This window comes from Meriones unguiculatus, chromosome 4 (assembly GCF_030254825.1).
Source record: "Meriones unguiculatus strain TT.TT164.6M chromosome 4, Bangor_MerUng_6.1, whole genome shotgun sequence".
NCBI classification, from domain to species: Eukaryota; Metazoa; Chordata; class Mammalia; order Rodentia; family Muridae; genus Meriones; species Meriones unguiculatus.
In genome coordinates this window covers 104144429-104161639 of record NC_083352.1, presented here as the reverse complement: position 1 = coordinate 104161639, position 17211 = coordinate 104144429, and the positions used below count along the sequence as shown (strand labels likewise).

The window sequence follows — 17211 nt, the reverse complement described above, 5'->3', positions numbered from 1 at the left end:
CGTGAAGATGCTAGCTGTTACACTCAGAAGACAGCCTTCCACAAGTGGCCAGCACGTGATTGATTCTGATTAAAATATGCTTTGGAAAGTGCATGGAAAGTAAACACACACACACACACACAAAAAAAAAACACCCAAGGACCAGGGCAGTTCAAGTCACACAAAATATAAACTGCAGTGCTTCTAACTTTAGCATGGCTAGAATTACAGGCATTGTTACAACTTTGTGCTTTGCTAAACTGAACTTTGAATGGACTACTTATTGAACTGAGGGCCTCATGCATGCCAGACAAGTGACCTACCATTGGTTTACACTTCCAGCCCTCTTAGTACTTTCTCAAACAAGATCTAAGTTGCACAGGTATACAACTTCAACTTGACATCCTCCTGCCTCAGCTTCCCAAATGGCTGGAATTACAGGTCCAAGGAAATGCTAATAAAAAAAAAATTAAACAACATCTGCAGTTGACAGGCTTTTAGAGGGCATTCCAGATATTTAGTTTCCAATGCTTTTTGAATTATTTATACACACAAATACCAACAATATATAATACAAAATATAAGATCAGAGTGTATCAACTTCATGACCCAAGACTCATATCATTATTGTTACACTTGGCTCTTTTTTTTGTAATAGACTTACCATCTTTCATGATGCAATTTAGTGGTTTCCCAATTAGCTGCTTGTGAGTAAAGACACAAACGTGCCTCTAAATAGTAACATGAAGGAATAAAGTATGTCACTACTGTCCTGATGGTTTTCTGTCAACTTGACATAAACCTAGATGTGTCTGGAAAGAGGGAATCTCAATTGAGAAAATGCCTCCAGAAGATTGTCCTGTAGGCAAGTCTGCGGGGTGTTGTCTTGATTAATAATTAACGTGGAAGGGCCTAGCTTACTTCGGGCAGTAAGCTTTTGCTTCTGTTCCTACCTTGAATTCTGACATCCTTCAGTGATGGACTGTGTGATGCAAAAGTGTAAGAGGAAATGAACCTCTTCCTCCTGGAATGTCTTTTGGTCATGGTGTTTATGTAGAAAAGTAAGGGAACTCATTTAATCATACTGAATTACTTGTTTTTATTTAAAGGTTTTAAAATGTGGAGTCCGAAAGGAATCCTTATCAGTGATGATCAAACTTTGATTTCCAGTAACTTATTTCCTTTGCAGTGCCAGCGATTAAACCTTGACTTTGTGTGCTAGTCAGGCTAAGAGCTGTATCTCCTAACCCTTTTCACGTGCACTGTTAAAGCTCTTATTGGAAACAGGCTGCGAGCCATATCCTTGGCAGAAGGAGCATGAAGCTGCATAGTCAGTTGAATGCTGATTTTGAGGCCAGCTGGCTGTGGGAGAGAAGGTGGAATTCACTTTTTTGAGCCCCTCTCTTTCCAGCTAAGAAAACGAGGGTGATTATTAATCAGACAGCACAACCGATTGATTTCAAACACACCAAGCATCTTGGCCAAGCAAATAAGAAAGGGCACACTCCATCCTCAACATGTAAGGCTTTGTACTTGAGTGAGAGTCACAGTGTAAGCCAGTGTCCACAGGAGCCACAGAGGACTGCAAGAAAAATACAATTACCAGTGTCCCTGAACTCTGACCTATGGTGTACGATATTTAGTTTTATGAACACACTGTCATACAGGACCATACTTCAAGCTGCTTTCTTCATGACTTTGGCTGGGCCTGCTTGCCAGAAATCATCACAGCTTCTTGATGATTGACCTTTCTTCTTGGAAGGAGGGGGCAGGGAGGGTGATAGGAGCCTCACCTGAGTGCAGCCCCACCCAAACAGCTCTACCCCAATTTCAGTGGCCTCTGCATCTCTAGGAAAGGTTACAGCTGTGGTTCTCAACCAGGGGCTACAAACTGGATATCCTGTGTATCAGATAATACATTATGATTCATAACAGTAGCAAAATTACAGGTATGAAGTAGCAATGGAGTGGCTTTATGGTTGAGGGTCACCACAACTATATTAAAGTGTGGCAGCATTAGGACAGCTGAGAAGCACTGAGCTAGAGGGTAAGGGTGGGGAAGGATTATGGGAGGCCACTCCATCTGCACAGCCTTGGGGAAGTCCTCCTCACTGCTGTGTGCAGACCACCTAGTATGGCTGCTTTAACATCCCCCCTGCTCCTGCCCGTAGCCACTTACCCATTGTCCCCAAATAAGCCTACTGAACTCATTGGTTCCCAGAGTGACCGCTGGGAAAATCCTACCTTGACTTTTTACTGAGGCAGGAGGGGTGGATTTAAGTCTTCCTGGGGAAGGTATTTTAGCAACACACATACAACTCTGCTCCAGATACAGAAGTCCCTCCCTATAAGGCCCAGAACTTATTCATGTCTAGAGAGGGCCGAGACTTTCAGGTGGAAAGATCACTGAACCAAGAAGTCTCAAAACGCTGTCTTCCATAACAAGGCCACAACACACAGACCAGCTTAACAAACAGACTTCTTTTGCACATAATCTTTAATATTTAGGCTTGAGTAAAATATCTTTAAGTGACAGGCAGTAAAATACATCTGGGAGGACAACCCAGCAAGTGCACAATTCACACAGTTTCAATGTCTCAACAGTCTAAGTGTGTCTTCAGGTCAGAAAGTTCACCCTGAAGTATCTCATAGCTATTATTATTGTTGTTGTTATTGTTATTATTATATCAAGCAGAATTGTCTTTAAGCTTTAGATTTCAAATTGTTGGTGTGTCTTAAAAGGCACCTTAAGGTTCTCTTCATTATGATGATCATTTACTTTTCTGTAACTGGAACCTTTGGAAAATAACTGGCTTTCCCATGTTGTTTTCCCATGGATTGTAAAATCCTCTCCATGCTTTTAGGTGCCAATACTTCAGCAGTTCTAACTTTACCTGAAGAGTGTGGACCATTCTCTTACACTCTGGACAGGGGCCAAGGGCAGAACAGCTATGGCCGCTGGACTTTGCTGACCTAATTGAACAGTTTGTCGAGCAGCAGGAAATGCCACTGGCTCTCCTTACTCTTGACTGTCAATGGCATGAAGAGCCCTAACAGCCAAAGGCTGAGTGGTTTTATTGTGGTAACTTAAATCCAACCTTGTCTTAGTTCAGAGGGTACCAGAAAGACAAAAACAAAACAAAACACTGTTCTTGAAATTTTAAAAGGCAGAAGTTTCAAGTATCAAAAAACAGATGGGTTAAAGGGTAAAGATGTGCCTTTGCCATGCTGAATTAACAAACATCATCACTCATCCAGCACTCACCGGTGACAGGTGCCACCAAGTCCATCACAGAACACTCACTGACTCAAAAGCGTAAGTCACATCTTGGAGGACTTGCTCGCCTCAGTTCTAGCACCTGCTGTCAGAGAGGCCACAGCTCAGCACCGAGAGGATTTGCCAGCCCCTCCACGGGAATTTTAAGCAGCAGGGACACCCTGCAAGAAACAAAGTGAGTGGTGTGGACTGAATCGGAGGTTTTCGTTGTTTTGTTTTAAAAAGTATTTAACGTTTTAAAACCGGGAAATAAGCCCATAAAAAAAATATTAGCAACTTTCCTAACTGAAGGCACAAAGAATAAAGTGGCTGGTGGCTGTGATACCTGTCGTAACAGTTCAATTTAAAACCCATTAGGTGTATAAAAATCTGTGAGTTATTTTTCCTCCAGTGCCCTGGCATCCGAAAACACCAACCAGGTTCACTTGGAAGCTAACTTTCAAAGTAGGAATGTTGGAATCTTCCCATACTTAGAAACAAAAAAAAAAAACAAAAAAACAAAAAACAACAAAAAAAAGGTCACCTCTTTCGTGGAAAAGGTCACCAGGAAGGACACTGCTGCCTGAATCTCTGTGGCCACTTGAAAACAGAAATAAATTAAGGCAGGATCTTTCTGAAGGCTCAGAATATGGCCTGATAACACGCAGATGCAGTGCCAGACAAACAGAAGACAAATACATGACCGGGCAGACCCCGAAGACTGTTTGGGCTGAGCTGCACAGCTGGAAGTTTGGCTTTTCAGTCTGCTCCTCAGCTGTTGATGTGGGAGGCTTCACCTAACCAGGGCAGCCTCGAAGCCCAGAAATGGTTATGTGATGACATATGAGCTGTAAGTTCCTTGGCTATTAATAGTGTCTGCTGTTGGAAGGCTACAAACATTGGCAAGCAAACATGGCCTCAGGTTTTCACCGTCCCAGGGCAGAAATGCCTCGAGGGACCATAACACAGGCCATACCGCGTATTCTTACAATTATTACAGTGGGTGCAAACAGACAACAGGCCTTCCTTACACTTATAAAATCTCGAGTATTCCTGAGCAGGCATCCACTATGGGTGGAAGGCTAACTTCACAATAATAAATATCAGCTACTTAGACACATTGAGGAGACATGCAAAAGGCCCTTCTTGCAAACACTGACCTGGGTCCTCCTGAAATGGAGGACCACAATTCCATGCATCCGCCCTCTCATACCCTAATCCCAATGCACTACACGGGCTCCTTCCTGGTCCTCTGGCCATCAGGCTCTCCAGAGAATTCACTAGAAGACAGATCAGGCCACTGTGGCAGGGCTTCACAGCAAGAAATGAGGCCAGACCACTGGGAAGGAAGGATGGGGTGGGAGATAGCCGTTCAGAGATCAGCATCCGTGGGGAAGTGACTGCAACTTCTGCTGAGATGCAAGCTCCAGGTTCACGGCCAGCAGCTCAGATGAAGTGGATCCAGCTCTCCTCACACTCCCCGCGTGGCATGTGCAAGGCATGACTGCGACAAGTAAGGCTATAGTCGCAGCCATCATTGTTGTCCCAGTACTCGGCACCGGCCACTCGGTAGCGCACTGCGAAGAGTACTCGGGATCCGAGGTCCAGCAGAAAGGGTGGTACTGGAAAGCTGAAGGCAAAGATGTCCTCGGCACCTCCGGCACCCTCAGGCCCTCTCCAGCACGCCACCGCCTCATGTGCACTGCGCCATTCGGAGAAGGTATAGCGCACCACCACATGCTTCTCGAAGGCCAGGTTGCTCACGCGCACTGTGCCGCTGACGCCCAAGTCAGAGCAGGTGACACGTTCCAGGCACACTAGCTGCCGTGCCAGGCGATCTCCGAAGCCGGGGGCTTCGATGGGAGGCGGGAAGTCCGGTACCAGGCACTGTAGGGTGAACTCCAGCTCCTGGCTGCTGCAGCACAGGTCGGAGTTGATGGCTAGACGTGACAGCACGTGCAGCGGCACGGATGGATCGTCCCCCGCGTTAAACACCTTGACCTGCGCCAGCTCCAGGCCCAGCGCGTCAGCGAATCGCACACGGAGCTGCCGGTTGCAGCCGGCTCCGCACGCAGCGCCCGGGGCTCCCGCAGCCTTGGCACGGCGCTCGGGGGAGCTGGGCAGCGAGCGCGCGCGTCGGTGAATGATGGGCCGCAGCCGAGGGTCGCAGCCCGGGGGTCTGCAGGGTCGCGGATCCAGGTCCGAGACGCAGCTAAGGCTCCGAGGCACGGGTCTCCGTGACCCCGGGGTCTGGGGAAGCAGGGCAGAACCGGGGCCTTTTGACATGGCCCAGCAGGAGGCCGGGGCGGGCGTCTCAGCCAAGCTACCGGGCTTTCGGGCTGCACAGCCTGTAGGAGCCCCGAGGCGCCCAGCAAGGAGGCGCCCAGCAAGGAGGCGGTGCTCTCGGCCTGGCCCCGGGTCTCAGGGGCGGCGGGCGACTCCGAGGGCGATCTCGTGCTCTCAGGGCGGCTTCCCTGGGCGTTGCGCCCTGCAGGGTGGCGCCTGCTTCTCCCCTCTTTCCCGAGCGCTTACGGGAAGGCCGGCAGCCCCGCCGCTCGGAGACTCAGCTGCCCGCAACTTCTCCAAGCGCAACTTCCCGGCGCGCCCCCGACGCGCCCCGCCCCTCGTGACGCCGCCCGCGGGCGCGTCCCACCCGCTTGCCCTGCCGCCCCGCGCAGCCCCACGCTGCCGGAACCGCGCGGCTCTCGACCACCCTCCCACCCTCCCGTCCTCCCGCTGCCGCCGCCCGCGCCCCCCTGCCACAGCGCAGCAGCCGCACCCGGGAGCCTCGTCACGCGCGCTCAGGCCGCGGAGCAGGTCTGCTGGGTTTCCTTGGTGCGTGTGCTCGTGCACTGCACCCATCCATCAGCGATGGTTTCTGGAGCAGCCTAGGACGTGCTGGGTGTCTGCTGCGGGGCCTGGGCTTGAGGAGTGCCGGGTGGGGGCGGGGCTGAGCCCAGCCTTGGTTGGCCTGGCTGCTAGCTGGCCCCAGGAAGACGGTGAGCGTCCAGCCAGTCAGCTCTGGACACCTATCTCCAGCAACCTGGACCAGCGGCCAGACCCAGGGAAGCTTGCTGCTGAGGGAAACATCATGCCCACACCTCCCCACCATGCTGTGCCTCCCTATTGGCTAGGCAGCCAGTTCCCTGGGGAGGAGGTGGGGGATGCTGCTTCCGTTAGCCGGGCTTGCTGCCAGAGAGGAAGACTGGGAAAGGGGCTATAATGCCCATGATGGATTGTGCAGGCTGCCCTCTGGCTCTTGAGGAGCATTTTTGTAGCCAGAATCTCTTGAGCGTTAGTTATGCCGCTATGCAAGCTGAAGCCGTGTGCTCCACCCCCTCTCTGACTGCCTTCCCTCTTTCTGCATCCTGATTGCAGAGCAGGCTTTTATTTCTCTGAGGAACTTCACACACACAGCTCAGCTATGTGTCAAGTTTGTCAGGGAGGAGGGGCCAGGATGGCACTGCAAATTCTAAAGAGTATGCCTGTATCAGGCAGTCTTGGTTTCTTTCCCACTTTGTAGCAGAAAGGACAGGGTAAAGCAAGAGGGCAGGCAAAGAACATTTTCCCTATGTAAAGGGAATTCAGCCTGCTGGTTGTGGGGTAATTAAAGCATAAAAGACCCTGTTGCAATTTTTGTTGTATTCACATGCAAGCCTAAAAGTCTTACATGATTGTGATGGGAAAGCCCTGGGTTGGCTCACGAAATATCCCAGATCCGACAGAGCCTGGGGCATCATGGGAGAGAAATATTCAGTTACTAGGCATGCTCTTTCAACAGGCCCCTCAAAATTGGAATTATGATTGCCTTTGGTGTAGGGAGCCAAACTTCATAGTGAGATAGCATCAAGGGTGTGTCAATATACTGATTTTTTTTTTTAATTTTTTAAAGGATTACATATGGGTGTATACATGTGAATGCCAGTGCTCTGGGAGGCCAGGCTAGAGTGTTGGCCTGGGACTGGAATTGCAGGTCCTCATGAGCCACCACATGGTACTGGAAGCTAAACGGGTCGCTGGGAATCAGTAGCTCTAGATTCTTGAGCCATCTCTCCAGCCCACCACTGATGATTGTTGTGACAGAGAAGGTGGCTCCCCACTAGGGTTTTATCTCTGCGGGATGAGGGCCTCCTGCACAATCTTCATACTTTTTAAACTCTCATAATTACTGAGTGAGTGAATGAATGAATAGACATGGGAAGTTTAGAGTAAAAGGCCAGTTAATTGGTGTTATTTACAAGGAGTGGATAAGTGTGTGTAGGTAGGGGTTTGGGATCCATTCACAGCACTCAGAATACTGTAGTCTTATACTCAATAGCCACTGGGGGGGGGGGGGGATGTAAGCCTTCCCAGTACCCATGTTGGGCATCTTACAACTGTCTAGCTCCAGGGGATCTGGTGCTCATGAAGTTTCTGAGGGTACCCACAGTCACGTGTGCACATTCCTACTGACCACACACATATAATTTACAGTGAGTGTTAGAAATATCAAACTGTAAATATCCATTCTCCTCCCCCATTTCTCATTTCATAGTGCAGAGTGCTGAGCCCCTGCAGGGTCACGGCTTCAGTGTGGTCCAGCTACCGAGATTGGAAGCACACGGAAAGGCAGCCCGATGCTGGTGGGGCCACTTGCAGTCAGTACTTACTGTCAGTGTTCTGTCATTCCCAGTTCCGGTGCTGCAGCAGCCTCTCTGAAGATAAGAGGAATAAAGAAGCCACCTCCCCGGCTGTCGTCATCCAGCGGCAGATTGAGCAAGAATATTCTGAGCACTGCGGAGAAGGTGAGGTGGCTCTGAGGGGAAATCTTACTTAGATTTGTCTCAGTATTTCCTGTATACTTCAGCTACGCGGATGTACAAATGAGGATGTGTTCACTTTATTTATATAATATTTAAGTAATTTATTACATTTTTAAAAACCACTAGATAGGTCATGAACCAAATAACTAGTTCCATTGAAGTCCGTGTCGGTGAACCAGGGGATTTATTGAGGTCACTTACAAGAGCATGGGTGGCTGAAAAGTAGCCACATCTCTAACAATTTCACTCCAGTATGAGGGACAACTCACAAAAGCTTCCTCACTGAAGGTCCTGCCCCAGTTAACCTAACACCCCCTAAAGAGCTCTGCCAAACCCCAAGACCACATGCTGTGGGGGAGGGGAGGTAGGTATGACCTGCTGCTGCCAAGAACAGGAGGGAGATCGGAAAGGGGCATCTTGGGTGAAGGACTGAAGGCTTTCCTCTCCACTCCATCAGTGGGTGATGTTGAGAGGCCCTGTCTTTCTAGGATCCCTTGTGACTTTTTTTTTTACTAGGGAAAACCGATAGGCCTGATCTTGCAAATGTATCCTTTGGATGATCAACTGATCTGATTCAGGACAGTAACCGTCATGTTGTGCCAGGAGGATGGTTCTGCTGGCACGTGTGTGTGTGTGTGTGTGTGTGTGTGTGTGCGTGTATGCATGCATGTGTGCACGTGTGTGCATGCGCACGCACTTGTGCATAGGCACACAAGTTCATTGTACTTTGTGCTCAGTAATCTGTGTTTTTCAGATACCCCATCAAACCTCAGATGATGAGCAGCCCTGTGACCTGCTCAAGAAAAGGAATAGGATGAGTGACTGCCACCAGAAAAGCAGGTAACTGGTTTCCAGGTCCTTGCTTACATTGCTAAAGGCTGGTATGTGTGGTGGCAGCTGGTTGTGAGCATTTTTTTAAAAAGGATTTTCTTTCTTTATTTTATGTGTTAGTGCTCTATCTGTATGTATGCCTGCATGTCAGAAGGGGGCATCAGATTCCAATAGAGATATTTGTGAGCTACCATGTGGTTGCTGGGAATTGAACTCAGGACTTCTGGAAGAATAGACAGTGCTCTTATTGGCTGAGCCATCTCTCCAGCCCTGTGCACATTTTTTTTAAAAAAAGATGTTTATTTTTATTTTATGTGTATGAGTATTTTGCCTGCATGTGCCTACATGCCTGAAGAAGACATCCGGTCCCCTGGAACTAGAGTCAGAAGTGGCCCCGAGCTGCCCTGTGGGTGCTAGGACTGAGCCTGAGTCCTCTGCAAGAGCAGCCAGTGCGCTAAAATGCCAAGCCATCGCTCCAGTCTGTAAACAAAAATGTCAACAGTTGTGGATTTCTAACGACAGCCATTTCTTCATTTGCTCACATTGCTCGCCTGCACTGAGCTAATGTAGTCCATGCACGTCATTAAATAAGAGGGATGCTTTTCCAAATAAGTGTTGAGTACTGTTGAGATCACTGTACAAACAGACCTCTCAGCTTCCTAAAAAGCACACTTAGTCACTTCCTGTCCCTGTCTGAGTCCTGTCATAAGGGAGTACTACTCACCTTCAGGTGAATAATGTGTGGAAGGGAAATAAACCAAAAAGAAGGTATTTTCAGCTCTTGTGGGAGCCTGCCTTAGTGTAGAGCACTGTAGAATCGGTTCAGGGTGTATTAGAGATGAATGCAATATTTGTTACTCCTCTTTGCTGGCCTTTCCCACTTGTATTGAGTTCTCATGGCACCATATGACTGTATTTCTATCCTTTCTTTTTAGATTTTACCTGTGTGTGTATGTGTACGTGTGCGTGTGCATACGTGCCACATCACACATGTGCTTAGTAAATAACTTGGAAGGATCCGATCCTCTCCTTCCACCGTGTGGGTCATAGGGATCAAACTTAGTCATCACGACCGGGGGCAAGTGCTTTGACCCCTTTTAGCATCTTAAACACAACTTTTCCTGAGTGTTTCCTGTTAGAAAAGATAGTAAAAAGACAACTTTTGATTCCTGGTGCAGGTTGGAATGAATGTGAAAAACTTAGACACTAATGTTTTGGTTGGCTCAGCCAACTGGTGATTAGACAGTGAGATCTGGGCTGGGGATGGCTGAGTGCTCTAAGTACTTGCTGGCCAAGTGTGAGGACCCGAGTTCCCCAGGAACTCAAGTAAATGTGGGCTGACATATCAACTCACCTGTAATTCCAGCCTTGGCAGGTAGAAACAAGAGCACCAGAGCAAATCAGCTGGCAGGACTAGCCCTACTGGGAGGGAGAGATGGCTCAGTGGTTAGGAGTGCATCCTGCTCTTGCAGAGTTTGGTTCCCAGCTCCCACACTAGGCAGCTCTCGGTCTTTCTTAACTTCAGCTCCCCAGGGATCTGATGCTCCTTAGCTGACTTCAGTCACATGACCACCCACCCACTAGACACACCATTTAGAATAACAAAAGTAAAATTTAAAGGCTAGCCATCTGGATAAGTTCTAGGTTTGATAGAGCCTGCCTCACTGACTGGGTGGAAGATTGATCGAGAATGTTTCCTACCATTAACTTTGGTCTTCACATGCATGTGCACACACTGACCCCACACATGTGGAAAAACATGCATATCCCCACACATTAGAAAAAAAGCAGTCAAAAACTCAAAAGGCTTTTTAAGTCCCAGGGATCAAACCTGCAAGGCAGATAAACCAACACCAACCTGCTTCCTAGCCTGCAAAGCTTGAGTTAACACTTCTCCTAAAATATGCCCATAAGAAGAGGCTGCAGGGCTTATTTCCCAAGACGATTTTTGTTTTGCTTTCTTTCATTTTTGTTTTGAGACAAGGTGGCCCTGGCTGGCCTTAAATTCACAGAGCTCTGCATGTCTCTGCCTCCTGAGTGTGAGGGTTAAAGGTGTGTGCTTCCAAGCCCAGCTGCATTTCTGAATATTTTCAAACACTGTTGACCACTAATAGAACAGACCCAGAGTCTTCTGACAGATTTTAAAAGTGATCTTTTTTTAAGGTATACCCAATTGCTCTAAGATTATATAACAAACAAAAAAAAAATGGTTAAGCTTCTAAACACCTGTCTTTGCCATTAAACAGTATATGTGTACCCACATTTGGGGCATGCATTGTCTACTGGCCTGACTAGAGTGCAGAAGGGAGACTGTTTTGTAAACCAGCTTCTGTAAAGCTTGTGGAGTCACATTAGTAATGACCAAAGTGTTAGCAGGGAGCTCTTCTCTAATTATCAATTCCTAGACTGCGGTTTTATCATTTTTTATAGCGGTATGAATGCTGCTGCATCTTGGAATCAAGTACAACACTCAAAGACTTCTTCAGGAAAAAGGCAGAGTCGATCCCAAGGATCCCATATCTCCTCCCAGCTGAGAAGCAGCCTCCTTGGCATCCCCCAGCCTGAAGAAGATAAACTCATGGAAACCATCTCCAGGGAGGGAAGACAGGAGCGGATTGCGTTCAGTTCCAGGTATCAGGCTGCCGCTGGAAGCAAGCTCTTCCTTGACTTTCAGTCCATGAAAATCATTAAGGAAGGCGCTGATGAGGACAGTGCAAGTGACCTGTCAGACTCAGAAAGAGTGGCCATCCCTCCTTCTCCATTCACACCTCCAGACCTCAATCTGCGAGCAGAAGAGATAGACCCAGTTTCCTTCAGTCTTCACCCAGACCCAAGCCAGGCAGAACGTGAGCACTGTTATCCTGACTTTCTTCCACCTCCTTTCAGCTCCTGGGACCTCCAGGATATGGCTGTCGTTCTGAACACAGAGTGCAGGAACGAGGCCCTGCCCCGGGCCACGGGATTTCTCGGGAGATACATAGACAGACTTCTACAACTGGAATGGCTGCAAGTCCAGACTGTGCAGTGTGAGAAGGCCCGCGCTGCCAAGGCCAGGCCCTCTGGTGCTTCTAGGGTGCTGAAGAGCCCTGGGCGGGGTAAGCTCCTTACCAGCACCCTGTCCAAGCCGCTACCTTCTCCAGAAGGGATTTCAAAACCAGGTCCTTCTAGAAAGAAAGGTTTTCATCATGAAGAGGCCCACCCCTCCTACTATGCATTTGAGGCTTTGCCTAGATCTCTGGATGGGCCTGGTCGGCCCAGGCTGTGTGCTCAGAAGCAAACCCCCGAATTGAGGATGGAAAAGAAAAAGAAATCAGTCAAAGGCCCCCAGCTTCAGCATCGCGCTCCACCCTGCACTGAAGGCAACCCTGTAATGGAAGCCAATGGTAACATCAGAATCCCCAAGCAATCCCTGGCGGTTCTGGACCCAATGGACTCCTTCAGGGCGTCCAGGACACAGGCACACTTGGATCCAAAGAAAAAAGGGAATGCAAATAACTGTGGTCTTGCCCCTTCAACCAGTGAGAAAAAACTCAAAACAAACGTAGCCAGGCAAAGCACACATAAGTTAAAGTGATGTAAAGATTTATAAAGACCTGCAGATGTCTGAAAATGGGGCTCTTCTCAAAGTGATGGTGAGCTTGAATCCATCTGTGATAAGTGACTCAAGTAGCCAGCTGGCTCTTCAGTTACCCCGCCTCAACAGTTATTTTCAGAGGGCTCACTAAGGCTCAGTAAGCTGTTCTTTGTATAGACAGTCTTAAGCCTTGGAGGGCCCCGTAGGTAAAATTTATTGAAACAGCAGTGCCAAGCAGCCAGCATAGACCTGGCCCCAGTGTCCCTGTCTTCGTTGTATGGGAAACAGTGTGTGCTGCTTTGTGTGAGAGAAACCCTAGGGTGGGACAGAGGAAAAGCCCGGCTGCCTCACTGCCTTTTGCTTTTGCATAAGCCCTCACGCAGAGTGTCTGTTCCGTCTTTGTCTCATATGTCCTCCCCACCCCAACAAGCCTCAGTTCCACTCCTACAGAGCACAAGGGTTTCTATTTTGAGTGTCCTTTAGCCGAGCCAGTTCCTTGCCAGAGGCAAAGGCATCCAGATATCTGTCTAGCGCGTTTTAAAAGACATGTTAAGTCCAGGGGTAGTGCCACGGCCCATTCCTGAGTCCCCTTAGCTGAAGTTAACATCATTTACACATTTTCGAGAGAGAAAGTCACAGGGCCCAACCATGCTTGTTGCTGTGCGGCCAGATAAGAGAGAATGCCTTGGCACGCTAGATCTTTGGGTCACGTTGAGTGGGAATACTGAAATGTAAGTTGTTAAGCTTGACTAGGGACCCATTTCCTGTTGTTCTGGGTCAAAACTAAGGGTCTATTTCCGTTTGTAAAAGCAGGGTTTTCTTCTTTTGAATATAATTTTATTTTATTTTTATATATAAATTTATTTTTTATAATTTATTCATTTTATATATCAGTTGTAGCCCCCTCCCTCAACTCCTTCCAGTCCACCCTCCCTCCCTTTTATGCCCATCCCCCTACCCTAGTCCACAGAAAGAAGCCCTCCTTCCCTACCATCTGGTCCTAGCCTGTGAAGTCTCATCAGGACTGTCTGCATCTTCTCCCTGTGTGGCCTTGCCAGGCCACACCACCAGGGGAAAAGTGATCAAAGAGCAAGCAATGGAGTCCATGTCAGAGACAGCCCTACTCCCCTTACTAGGCAACCCACATGGAGACTGAGCTGTCTATCTGCTACATCTGAGCAAGGGGTCTAGGTCTTCTTCATGCATGGTCCTTGGTTGGTGCATCAGTCGCTGCAGGCCCCCCTGAGCCCAGATTTGTTGGCTTTGTTTTTCTTCTTGTGGAGCGTCTCTCCCCTCTGGGTCCTTCAATCCCCACCCCCAACTCTTCTATAAGACTACCTTTTCTAATCATGCCTGATTTCAGTGGAGGGAGCAGACATATTGCAGAGAGAGAGAGAGAGAGAGAGAGAGAGAGAGAGAGAGAGAGAGAGAGAGAGAGTGTGTGTGTGTGTGTGTGTAGGGAGTTACTGGATACTATCTTGAGTGTTCTTAACTGCCTGTGGCTTCCTGGCTCCCTCACAGGCGTCTTTCTCAGCTGCATTTGAGTCCTATCTGCCTGGGGAGCTTTCCACAATGAGCTTCTGCAAACCTTTCCTTGGCTGCTGCTTTGTAGATAGTGTATCTATGTTAAGGACTGCAGTTGACTTTATCCGTTGAAACAACTATTGGACTTGTTTGGGGCATCCATGACTCTATAGTATTTTTTTTTTCACCAATGGGGCAAAGGACGAAGGTAGCCTGTTTCAGTTGGAAATACATAACAGCTTCCACACAGCCACAAGTAGCAGCAGAAGGGTGAGACGAATTTGCTAAGGTTAAAAGTCAAATTCTCTTTGTAAAGCCTAATTTTACTCAGACCAAACAACATGTGAACTGTTTTTTGGTTTTTGTCTGTCTGTTTGTTTGTTTGTTGCCATTTCTTTAAGACTTTATTTCCAGATTCTTTTGCACTGCCCTCCTGGAGGAAACATTATTACATGGAGGGCTCATGTCTTTTTATGACCAAAATCTGTATGTGTTGCTGGCAGCCCACAGATGCAATGGCCACAGTCATCCGTGGTATGCACCTAGTGTTGGGAGAACAGGGCCACCCCTCACCCTCTTCACCCCTGAGTGAGGCCTCGTGTCTTCACTTCCCTGCTCCTCTGAGCATAGATTATTGGCACCACCCCTGGCACCTCCCTCATTCTTTCTTTAGATTTTTTATGCAGATCCTTAGGAAGTTTCAGGGCCAGTAAACGTAAGCATGGCATTAGGTACACCTGTGTGCCTATATGCTCCCTAGAGTAGTATTGACAGGGTTCTGTTCCTGTTGTGCATCTGTGTGGGTGCTCTTAGAGACCTGGACAGGCGAGGATGGGGTTTCTTTTCCCTTGCTGAATATGTGTCTGAGCAAAACTGTCACAACTGAGAAATGTAAAGATGGAACCACACACATTTGCTCCCAGCACACTTAACGGAAGTCCCTGATCTGAGGATTACAGTTCATGTCCTGTGTTTAGACATCCCTAGAGGCCTGAAGGGGTGACTTTGTTTACCTCTTTGCCCAGGTTGGTTGTCTGTGTTAAACAGTATTGGATAGGATTGGGGAGCTATTGACCAATGCCATTCCTTACAGTTACACTGACTGCAGTTAATTGAGCACAGCTTTCTCCAGTCCCTAAGAACCTACTACACAAGTGGACAGCATTGACAAGGAACTATGAACTCATTCAGTTCAAGGAGAAACCACAGTATCCAGCTACAGTGACAAATGGCTATACTTGTGGGAAGTGCTTTTCATTTCAGAGGTGTTTACATAGCCCTTGAATTTTAATCCAGTCAAACCAAGAAGAATATAAGGAAACAGTTTTTCCGATTTAATAACATCAGTGAGTAGAGAAAAATCACAAAGTGCTTTAAGTATTCATTGATGGCTTTGGACTATTTCCCAAGTCTAAAATGACCAAAGGGGCTAAAGATTTGTAACTGTCTGGAAGGTTCCTTCTGAAACTGTGTCCTGTTGGGGTCATGTCCTAGAAAGATCCAAGAATACCTTCTTAGGTGACTTACATATTCTTTTCCTTTCTTTCCATCTGTTTTCTTGAACAGTTAGGTGAAAGTCCAAACTCGGAGGTTCTGTGTTCAAGGTAACAACAGTATTTATTGTTTATTTGTATTCACGTAGAAAGTCATAGGTGAAGTGGCCTGAACATACTCAGCATGTTCATTTGCTGTTGCAATGCTGTATGTTTGGTTTTGTGTGGTAGCAAAACAGAATTCATGTAAGCTTTTGTGAACTTGGACCTTTCCTTCCTTGAGACTTATTAAACAGAACAAACATTATCTGGAATTTTCTGGCTTGATATTTCTTTTGTTTTTGTTTTTCATACAGTTGTCTTTCCAATTTGTCTTTATTTTTCTTTCTTATTATTCCCAGCAATTGCTGAGGATGAGACTGTCCCCCCCCCCCCCCCCGACCTCAATGCTGATACTGCCCAGGAGCCAGCACGACCAGTGCTGCTTTGTGCATCAGAGACACATGGCTGTGAACCACTTGAATCATCGTCTCCCTCAAAGATGTTGAGGAGTCAGTAGGTGAGGGGTAGGCTGCAGATCTGCTGTGTGTGGAGGACTGTCCTGCCAGCCAGACTGCAACAATCTTCCTGAATTCAGCTGTGCCCTCTTGCAAAGGATCACCACAGCTGCGTTTGTTGGCGCTTGACTTACCCTCTTAAAAGGGGGGTGAGAAGGGTCATGGGACCCTCATTGGGGTGTCCAGCCACTCCTAACCACCTGTATGCAATTCTGCCCCAATTGTACTTGGCAGGTGGGGAGGGCTAGAGGACACAGGCCTGGGGGGGGCGAGGGGAAGGGTGTCCATGCTGAGTGAAGACCTTCCAGTATGGCTTCTTTAAGGCCACTGACACTGTTGCCTGTAACCACCATCATCCTGTAAGGGAGCCTAATGTACTCTTTGGTTCACAGGGTGAGCTTTGGTGGGTTTCCTATCTTAGTTTATCTTTGGGACTTTTGGAGGAGGGGTTAGACATGGCTCACACCTTCTCCAGGGAAGGACTTTTAGCAACAGTGTGACACAGTGAGCTCACACCTTAACTCCCACATCTGGAAGTGAGTCAGGCTTTTGAGGGAAGTCCTGGCAAAGGGCAGGGTCAGCTGCAAGCCTTCCCAGAGACCTTTGCGCCTCTTCCTAAACTCACCTCTGACAGTGAAGCATGTGCCTCTGAGGATGCCAAACTGTGGCAGTCATGCTAGTGGGTTAGAAATCATTCTCTGATATTAGCCAAATTAACCAAATTGGTGGTATAAAATTTGGGCTTAGATTGTGAGCAAAGGGCAGTTATTTTAGCAGTTGGCCACAAAATCATCCACTAGATGGCGACCAATCCTTTTGAGACCCTGATGAATTTATCTCATTGGCATCTTCTAATGGAACAAACCTTTGTACTAAAATGAACAGGGAATGGAAGAGAAGGACTGCTTGGCTTCCGACACAAAGCTGGTTCTTCACCTACCTTTCCTTGGCCACCAGAGAGGAAATGAATTGTTAGGTGTGGTTAACTACAGAGGAGGGTTCTTCCCTCATCACAAGGCCCCACCCAGCAGATAGGAAATAACACAAGTCACTTGTAAAATCTTCACAGACAACCCGCTTTCATAAGGTAGGACTAAATATACCTACACTTATCAATTCAATATTTAAGCAATTAGCATTAACAGCACAGTATATACATATATATAGGATGTTAAAAGGCATTTCTGGGGATGCA

General features: G+C 47.7%; 2 protein-coding genes across 3 annotated transcripts; one reads left to right on the top strand and one right to left on the bottom strand.

Moving 5' to 3' along the window:
• Nucleotides 1–2458: 2458 nt before the first annotated feature.
• On the bottom strand, nt 2459–5852 carry Ppp1r3d (protein phosphatase 1 regulatory subunit 3D). Its single transcript, XM_021658037.2, has one exon. It carries the CDS (start codon nt 5519–5521, stop codon nt 4682–4684), a length of 840 nt encoding a protein of 279 aa, XP_021513712.1. The 5' UTR covers nt 5522–5852; the 3' UTR covers nt 2459–4681.
• A 74-nt stretch (nt 5853–5926) lies between these two features.
• Fam217b (family with sequence similarity 217 member B) lies at nt 5927–15773 on the top strand. 2 transcript variants are annotated; one of them, XM_060382743.1, is made up of 4 exons: nt 5927–6052; nt 7908–8019; nt 8792–8877; nt 11299–15773. In XM_060382743.1, exons 3-4 carry the CDS (start codon nt 8852–8854, stop codon nt 12440–12442), a joined length of 1170 nt encoding a protein of 389 aa, XP_060238726.1. In that variant the 5' UTR covers nt 5927–6052; nt 7908–8019; nt 8792–8851; the 3' UTR covers nt 12443–15773. The 2 variants fall into 2 exon arrangements, with proteins under 2 accessions (XP_060238726.1, XP_021513714.1); XM_021658039.2 differs by having other exon boundaries at nt 5931–6070.
• Nucleotides 15774–17211: the final 1438 nt, after the last annotated feature.